General features: G+C 37.5%; 1 protein-coding gene across 1 annotated transcript; it reads left to right on the top strand.

Annotated features, from left to right (window-relative positions):
* Positions 1-7,041: 7,041 nt before the first annotated feature.
* Positions 7,042-9,885, top strand: LOC125186175 (probable protein phosphatase 2C 38). Its single transcript, XM_048082517.1, has 5 exons — positions 7,042-7,174; positions 7,343-7,751; positions 8,153-8,520; positions 8,651-8,887; positions 9,300-9,885. The coding sequence occupies exons 2-5, from the start codon at positions 7,424-7,426 to the stop codon at positions 9,516-9,518; spliced, it is 1,152 nt and encodes a 383-aa protein (XP_047938474.1). The 5' UTR covers positions 7,042-7,174; positions 7,343-7,423; the 3' UTR covers positions 9,519-9,885.
* Positions 9,886-10,153: the final 268 nt, after the last annotated feature.

Genomic DNA, 10,153 nt, shown 5'->3' on the forward strand with positions numbered 1-10,153 from the left:
TGGTTAGAGTGAAGTGTTTGTGATCCATGTTTATAGTGCACTATTTTTTTTATCTCAGTGAAGTAAAATGTGCATAGAGTGAAGTATTTTATGGATAGAGTGAAGTGTTTGTGATGCATGCTTATAGTGATATGTTTTTTTCTTCTCAGTGAAGTAAAATGTGGTTTGAGTGAAGTGTTTGTGATCCTTTCTTATAGTACATTGTTTTTTAAGTTTTTTTTTAAATAAAAAAAATTAACTTCTTTATGAAAGAGGAAATTACAAATAAACTCCTAAGAAAGGAGGAAATTACAACTAACGTCGAGATGGCTCGAACTCGGCACCTCATACATTGATGTCTAAGCTCCTTGCCGCTAGGACAACTGCTGTAGACTGCATTGTTTTTTCAGTTCAGCGAAGTAAAACGTGCTTATAGTGAAGTATTTCATGCTTACAGTGAAGTGTTTGTGATCCATGCTTATAGCAACGACGGACCCAGGTGGGGTCGGGCGGGTCGGCCGACCCCACCGTCGGTCCGTGACAACTGCTTGGGAAGCTCTATAATCCGCCCTCCGACCCACGGCAGCTCAGCCTTCCGACCCCACATACGACAACTCCGCCTCTACGGGAACAAGAGAATACATAAGAAGAGAGTAGAGAAATCATTTGTGCTCGGGAAAGCCTCTTTGCCTTATATTTTCGAGCACTTTGCCTTATATTTCCGACCACTTGGTGCTCGGGAAAGCCTCTTTTTCTTGTAGTGAATCAAGGTAACGGCCAATTAGTCGAACAAAAGTTCAAGAAAAATTAAGTGGAAACGAGTTCTGAACATTAAACATAAAAAGAACTACATAAAAGTCAAATACTATCAAACCTCAAAATTCTATTGTCTAGCAATCCATAGACAGATGAACTAAAACAATAATTAAAGTACGAGACATGAAATAAACAAACAAACCCCAAGGATGAATCTTAAAGTCCCCATGCTCCTCTTGCCTTGCTTCAATCTCCAAGAATGATGATGGAATGATGGATGAAGGAATTATGATTGGAGAATGGAGGGAGGAGCCATAAAGGCTCCCACTTTTGGAGGCTATGGAAGGGTGAGTATTATGAATTAGGTTATGGGGTATATATAAGCTTGAAAAGGATTTACATTTGGTAAAAAGTTTCCTCCAAGCAATTGTAAAGATGAAATTTTCATGCCCCATAGTAGAAGAAAAAGATTTGGCTTCACAAGGTTTTGGCAATTGAAACATAAAATGAATGTAAAAAATATCCCACATTGGAGTACTAAAAGAGCTTAATCCACTATATAAGTCTCATGGGCCCCTCCTCCTATCACCAATTGGTTTTAGGATAGAACCCATGATTTCTGTCATGGTAGCAAAGCGGGTCACCGATTGTGGGCTAAAATTAACTGACCCAGCAGTATATCTGGACTGAAACCGAAAAATGACTGACCCAGCAGTATATTTGGTCTTAAAATTTTGGCCAATGGTCCAAATGACCGGGAAAAATATTGGGCAAATCGTCCAATCGATAAAAAAATCCAACCCTTCCAAGGTTCACCTTGAAGGGTTTGAGGGAGGGTTTGACAATTGAAACATAAAATGAATGTAAAAAAATATCTCACGTCGGTATACTAAAAGAGCTTAATCCACTATATAAATTTCATGGGCCCCTCCTCCTATCACCAATTGGTTTTAGGATGGAACCCATGGATTTCTATCACAAGGTAATGTCTTCTTTCCTTCTTTAAATTTCTGCCACCAACTCTGCACTTGACAGCTTTGCACAACTTTGGTAGACCGGCCATAACTTTCTCCAAAGAACTCCGATTCAGATGATCTTGGTACCAACACGAAGCTCTTTCGAAGAAGAAGAGAGTGACATGTAGAATGCCCTGATCGGCCTTCAGGATAGCCGGAAAATTGAGTTTGAACACAACTGCCATGCCCTGCATTTTCCCAGTGGGCGCTAGAGAGAGTCGGAGAGTTCTGGAATGCTTTTCAGCGACCGCTGGCGTGCGCCAACGGTCCGCTAGGTTGTCTTCCGCTCCAGCTTCCGAACTTTTATGTTTTTATGCTAGTTTTTAGCTCTATTTTGCACATTTATCACAAAACACATCAAAATATTAAAATAGATAAAATATGCAAATAATGGACATGTAATGCAACTTGACACTCAAAATGCACCACAAAATGACCTTAAAATAGTGCAAAATCCGAGCATATCACTTATATATATTAGTTTTAAATTAAATATGAGCGGAATGAGTTAGTGGAATATGAGACTTTTATACCTTTCATAAAAAAAATAATCTTAGACTTTTATTTACGGACTGACAAAAATGAAAAATGTGATTCATTTTATGGGAAGAGAGAGTATAGTTCAAGAATTCTTAATAGTCAACGGAGCAACCTAATCCTAAATTCCTAACAAATGAGGAATTAGGGAATGACACCTGATATATTCCGGCTCTTTTTAATTTTATCGTACTTATGCTCTACAATATGCATAAATCTACAATATGCATAAAACCAAATACTACAAAGTACAGATACATTATTATCTTTTGAAGATAATAAAAAAAAAGTGCAGTAGATTATTGTTTTTCTAACAAATTAAGAAAAAAATTCGCAGCTATTATTCGCACACACGGTGCCCGCGTATGAAATGATTATTTTATTTCGACGTAAATTACAATGGAAAGAGTGGGCATGAGGATTATATGCCCGTGCTAAATTTACTAAGCATTTTGGGGGGAAATTTTATAATAAAAATAATTTTGTTTTATACCTAATTTTGAGCATTTACTGAAAAGTATATTCAATTTACATTTTATTCTTAGAACGTCTAGTTTTACGAAGTTTATAGATTTATACGGTGGAATGTTGTTCAGCTTATTGGATTTTTACGTAGATTACAGTTCAATTGAGTAGGACGTACTCCAAAAACTATACCTTGTCCACATAAAATAGGTTAAATTATAAATGGTACGACTTTTAATTCGCAATTAGTAAAATAAGAGAGTGTGTATTGTAGGAGTAGTGTTAGTGAATTGTGGGGCCTGTATTATCAATATTGTTAATACTCCCCCCGTCCAAACTAAGTTGAGTCATATTCCTTTTTACGATATCCCAACTAAGTTATCATTTCCTTTTTTTTACGAGAAACAAAACATCCAATCATTCTTACTTTATCCCTTCGTATACTTTACTTAAGATCTTTTTTACTTTATTCCTTTCTTATACTTGTCAACACAATTTCTTAATTTTTGTGTTCAAAAGTTTTGACTCAACTTAGTTGGGACAGAGGAAGTACTAGTTTTTTACTTTCTATTATTAGAATTGGTTTAATTTCAGTGGATGGTCCGAAATAGTTAAACTAGTAGTACTATATATTTTTTCGAATAAAAGGTATTAAAGTAAAAAAATATATAGTGGGTAATTTTAATGATTTTAAAAGGAATCATTTAGTGAACATGTATAGATATATTGAGAAATTTATATTCCTTCCGTTCCAAAATGTATGTGTACTTTTCATTTCTGGCCGTCCCATAAAAATATGAGCATTTTTATTTATGCAAAGTTTTCTCCTACTCATTACATATAATACATTAATTTATTTAGAACTTATATCAGTATGAACCACTATTATAACTTATTAACATTAATAATAATTTGGGTCTCGTTATCCATTTACATTACTTCAATTACACTTCTTCTTCTTTATCTTACTTTACTAATTGTGTATTAATTCTCGTGTCATTTCAAATGTACATATTTTTATGGGACATAGGAACTATGTAAATATTGAATGATAAAATGGGATGAGATAGGATGTACTCTCTTCGGTCCCCATTAAATGTCCTATATTTACTTATTTAGACGGTCCATAATAAATGTCTCATTTCATTTTTTATATTAAATGTCCTAAATTTTTCTATTTATTTTGCTAATAAAGTCAAACTAATTTTTATAATTCCAACCGATCAAGTATGAGGTATTTAATGGAGATCAAAGAAAGTATGTCCCACCCATAAATAGGTTGGCTCTATTCCTACAATTAAGATGCTTTTTCTATTAAACGAATTTACTTAAGAGTATCCACAGTGGGGCGTCCTATAGCCCGCCGGATGCATCGGGTGCGCCTTAGGGCGCCATTGCAGGCCCTCGCCCGAAACCCTTGACATCCTCTGCGCCCTTGCTATCCTCTGCGCCCTAAGCATCGATTCTGGCATCGGGCGCGCCTATCGGGTGCCACTGCAGCCCCGCGCCAATTGCGCCCGATGCAATGCGTTTTCAATTTTTTTTTGTTTTTTATTCTTCTATAAAGATATATACTACTTTCACTTCTCATTTCACACACACCTCACTCCACTCTTCTCCCCCGTCTCAAATTCTCTATAGAATTAATCCCGGCGATTTCCCAAAGCCGAATAGTCCCGACGGAATGCCGATGTTCGGTGGTGGTGCCCGGGGGCCGGATACACAACCTGACGAATACCGGCCGTTCGACACACCTGTTCCGTCGAGTCAAACTGGAATTAGAACACCCAGTACGATCCGGATTTCACCACGGATTCCTACGGGCTCTCCGACCCCACCCCCACCCTCGCCCCCAAGGAAAGAAAAAAAAAAGGTCAAAGCCCAGAAGTTGCCTCCTCCAACTGAGAATGATGAATATGCCCCAGGTAGGACGAACTACAACAACGAGGAGACCGTGTTGCTGACTAGGTGTTTGGTTGATATTTCGGAAGAACCGGTGTTCGCCAACAATCAAAAAATCATCACGTACTAGTCGCGCATCGCTGATCGCTACAACGGAAACAAGCCACTGGCCTTGTGGAAGCGCACGAAGGAGCAGCTCCGCAAGCACTGGGATCAGGTGAAGAAGCCGCTCAAGCTTTTCTTGGCTGAGTACACTCAATTCTCGAGGGAGCAGCGCAACGGCGAGAGTCTAATGGATGTGCGCGCAAAGCACTTGCGTTCGTACGTGTCACCGTACGGCGAGTTCAAGCACTACAACTGTTGGCTCATCGTGAAGGATAAGCCGCAGTTCAAGGGAGGGATGTTGCCCGCGTCCTCTGCGTTGAAGAGGACGAAGAACACCGCCAATGGTGAGTACACGAGCAGCGACGGCGGCGCACCTTAGATGGACCTCAACCAGACATTGTGCGAGGATGAGAGTTCTGACACACCGATGTCCACCCGGCGTCCCATTGGTAACAAAGCTTCCAAGAACAAGGGGAAGGGGAAGACAAAGGCGATGTCCTCACAAAACCCCGACCCGGCGCCGGCCCCTCCTTCGGCTGCGTCGAAGTCATACGACGCCTTGGTCAGGGTTGCCACGCAGAGGATGTTGTTGGATACGCACGATGCCCTGAAGCAGTGCCAGGACCTGGGAGAAGTCGAGTTCTACAAGAATTTGATCGATGATCTCAAACGCCAGTTGGGAATGAACTAGACCAGCTCTCCCGCCTTATTTGTAGTGCATTTTTTCTTCATATCGTTATATATATTTTTTTTAATTTAAGTAAATGTAGGATTTTCCTTTTAATTTGTGGTGTTTTTATATTTATTTTGCTAATTGACGTATTTGCAAACATAACAAATAAAAAATAAATACAAAATAGTAGTTAAAACTATACGACGAGCTATAGGACGCCCCACTGCAGATGGATGGGTAACAGGATAAAATGCCAACGTGGCTGAGGATAGGGCGTCCCACTGCTGATGCTCTAAGAATTTAGTGAGCTCACTAATGGTTCGAGCAATAGATTATGTCAGGTGAATTCCCCCTCAGTCTCTTATTTACAGTTGTATTTTGTCATTTTAGAATGCCTACCATTATACTTCCTTTGTCGTAAGATGTTCACTTTTACTTTTTAGTTTATCTCATCCAAGATGTATTCTTTCTATATTTGGAAATGAATCTCTCTCTCCTCTCATCATTAAAATATTCAACTACTTTTTTTCTTTGTACTTATTCCACCTCACAGTTCCTCCTAAAATCCCGTGCCACTCAAGAATGTGGACATCTTGAGTTGGACGAAGAGAGTATGTACTCTTTCTTTCCATAGAAATAATAAGTCATATTTCATCTGCTCCGAAAAAGTTGAGTCGTGTTCCTTTTTAGTCCGTCCTATTAATGTTGAGTCACTTCTACAAAACATCTAATCACTCTTACTTTATTCCTTCATCGATTGTACTCTCTCTTATCTTTTCTGTTTTATTAATATCTTCTATATTCAACATAATTTACTAATCTCTGTACCCAAAAGTTTTGTCTCAACTTTCTTAGGACAAATGGAGTATTTCTTTTTTCATTTATCCCATAAAAATCTATTTGTGATAACTTTTTTATTTTTCTATTTTATTTTATTATTTATAGGTCCTACAATCCACTATACAATTTCAATTATTTTTTCTCATTCTCTCTTACTTTACCAATTACACATTAAACTCGTACTAACTTTAATGACTCATTTCTATAGAACGGAGGGAGAATATTTTGTTTTTATTATCTACTCCCTCCGTCCCATTAAATATGCAACATTTGCTTTTCGGCACATGATTTTATATAGTGTTGTTTTGTGAGTTAATGAAGATAAAATAAAGTAAAAGAGAAGAAAAAGTAGAGAGAGTATTGCTTCTATTTATAGAAACATTTTATTTTTAATGGGACAAACTAAAAAGGAAAATGTTTCATTTCTAATTCTGTCTAATGGGACAGAAGGAGTATAATTTATAAAAATAGGATTTATATTTATTAATTTTTTAATATATTTTCATTATAATTCGTGCTATATTAAATGGTTTCAATCAAGGATTGACGTAGGGAGTATAACTTAAAGATATTCTTAATAAAAATCTCCACACACAATTGCTTTATGGACTTTGGCTGAAAAGTGGAAAGTGTCGAGGGAATAAAGGCAAAATATTTGGTGCGGAGTGAAATTAAGTTGATTTCGAAGGTGGAAGAGGCAATTTAATAATTTTTTTTTTTTACAAAAACCAAACTACTTACAAATTTAATCTCACTAGCTTTCTCTCTCTTGATCTATCCCTTTTCTACATTTATTATTATTATTATTATTGCAAAAACAAAGGCACAGACTTTTGCCCTTTTTCTCTTCAAGGGCGAAATATTGGGCATCCAATACAATCTCGAAAGCCTCTGATTCTAGGTATAATTCTGCAATTTTGATTATCATTTAGCAAATAAAATGTGGTTGTAATCCGTGGGCTACATTTATATTTGTTGAATGCAACCAATTTATTTGTTGTTTTGCTTAGGTTTTGGGAGGAAACTCAGTGATTATATTTTGAAATAATTTTGTTTGGATGGAATACAGATTGGTGATTGTGTGAATTGGTTGTGGAATGCATTAGTTGTGTTGGTAAATTAGGAAAAAAATTGTATTATGACGTGAGCTATGGTGAGTCCTACATGGAAGAAGCTGGTGTGTTGGAGGCCGTTTGCGGAGAAGGAAGGAGAGAACAGTAGCAATGGAGGCGGCGGCTCCAGCGGCCTTGCTGACAGCTTGTGGTGGCACAAGGATTTCGGGTACCATCACTACGGCGAATTCTCTATGGCTGTTATTCAAGCTAATGTTATTCTAGAAGATCAAAGCCAGCTTGAGTCTGGCCCAATGAGTTCCACTGAGTCAGGCCCTTATGGTACATTCGTTGGAGTTTATGACGGCCATGGTGGTCCTGAAACTGCACGCTTTATAAGAGATCGTCTATTTCAAAATTTGAAAAGTACGTTTTGTTGTCTCGTTTCCCCGAAATCTGTTCTCCGAATGTGTTCTAGGATTGGTCAAATCTTAGTAAAAGATGCTTTGCATTGTTGTAGTCAAGATTATTCTTTAGTACTATCGGATTATGATATAATGAGAATTTTGTATTTGGGATAATGTTTTCAATCTACTTTAACTGGATGCTGGCATAACTCTTACTTTTAATAGTCTGAGAAGCTTGTTTATTATTAGAACAAAGATATGTGATGGAAATTTTCTTTTCTGTAATCTCATAGTATAATTCTTCATGCCGTGCCTCATCCATTTAGCATATTGATATTTGATATACAATCTAGACTTTTGGAAATCATAGTCATGCGAAGTCCTATGTTTATTACTCACTTGACAGCTTTTGGAATGCAGAATTCACAGCAGAAAATGGAGATATGTCAGCTGATGTTATAAAAAATGCTTTTATCGCTACAGAGGAGGAATTTCTTTCTTTGGTTAGGAAGCAATGGGACATTATGCCCAAAATGGCGTCTGTGGGGTCCTGTTGTTTGGTGGGCATCATATGTGGAGGACGACTGTACATTGCAAATGCAGGAGATTCTAGGGCGGTCTTGGGGCGATTGTCTAAGGCTGAACGAGAAGTCAAAGCCATTCAATTATCAACTGAACATAATGCAAATTTGGCATCTGTTCGTGATGAATTACATACGTTGCATCCAGACGATCCCGGCATTGTTGTCTTGAAGCATAATGTTTGGCGTGTCAAGGGCATCATTCAGGTTAAATTCAAGCTCAATCATCAGCCATAACTACTAAAAATTGGTTACAATCAAAGCATATATGAAAGTGAGCAAGACTGCTCATGTAAAATATCTTGCATTCCTAACGCATAGAGTTAGTTCCTCTCAGGTGTCAAGATCAATTGGTGATGCATACTTGAAGAAATCAGAGTTCAATAAACCACCTTTGCTGCCAAAATTCAGGCTGCCGGAACCATTTGAGAAACCGTTGCTTTTGGCTGAACCGTCAATCCTCATTCAGGAACTTCTCCCTCATGATGAATTTATCATATTTGCTTCTGATGGGCTATGGGAACACCTTAGCAATCAAGAAGCAGTCGACATTGTCAACTCCTCGCCACGAAATGTAAGATTTCCTATAATCATTGAGCTTTCTATTTGTCTAACTGAACAATGCTCCTATTTTATGAAACATGAAGAGCAAAAGTGTCATATCATAATCTCAGTGACGTGCCAGAAAAGTTTGTTGTATAGTTCTTCAAAATTTTGTGTTTTCTTCCAATGATTTCTTTTATGGTTTATAAGTTAAGATAAATCTAACATGTTCACTGAAAATGATTGACACGGTTTCTGCAATCTCTTCGGTTATTTTCATGTATGAATTATGAAATGTGGTAGGGGAGGGGGGCTTCAGCCCATCCTTGATTCAGATATGAACTACATGAATAAAAACCTGCTCCTTGTTACCCTAATCGCGGTAATTACTTATTTTATCATCAAATATTATCCTCACAGTCAAGATCCTACATTTCCTGCAGGGAATCGCAAGAAAACTAGTAAAAGCCGCGTTGCAGGAAGCAGCAAAGAAAAGGGAAATGAGATATTCGGACTTGAAGAGAATTGACCGTGGAGTGAGGAGGCATTTCCATGACGACATCACTGTTATAGTTCTCTTTCTAGACTCCAATTTAATCAGCAGCAGCAGCTCCCATAGAGGGCCAATTCTCTCAGTGAAAGCTAATGGAAGTAACACCTAGCACAGCCTTGGCTTCTCAAGAAGACACGAAACTTGAGGTCGACCTCTGCGTGCCTAACTTGGATTGAGCAGAAAAGGGGAAGAAGATATGCAAAGGGTGTGCAATTTGGTCAGTTGGCCTTTCTCTCTCCTCAAACTTGATATAAATGTTGATGATTATGCCAGGAAGATGCATAGGGAAGAAGAGATCAGTCACTGTCAAGAATATTTTAGCTGACTGGCATATGAAACAGATGAAATCGGATATAATTTTTTTTGTAATAATTAAAGTTTAATCATCATACAGATTTTCTGCTTCTTTTGATCTATCTTCTTTCTGTTGACATGTAAAAAATTCAGTTTTGGTTTAAAGAAAACAGATTCCATCACGTATTCGTTGAAAATCGTATGTCGATTGAGTAGAATGATCTATTGCTTTATTGTATAATAATAATAGATTCGAGATGATTATGCGTTGAGGAAATCTTTATCTATCATTTTCAAATTATTTCTGTGATAGTTCTTGGTTGTGATTTAATAGATGCGGCTCATGTCACGTATAACTATTACTCCCTCTGTCTCATAGTAGATGCCACACTTTCCATTTTAATTTGACCCACAAAAGATGTCACATTTTTTCTTTTGGCAAAAATTCTC

This window comes from Salvia hispanica, chromosome 5, assembly GCF_023119035.1.
Source record: "Salvia hispanica cultivar TCC Black 2014 chromosome 5, UniMelb_Shisp_WGS_1.0, whole genome shotgun sequence".
Lineage (NCBI taxonomy): Eukaryota > Viridiplantae > Streptophyta > Magnoliopsida > Lamiales > Lamiaceae > Salvia > Salvia hispanica.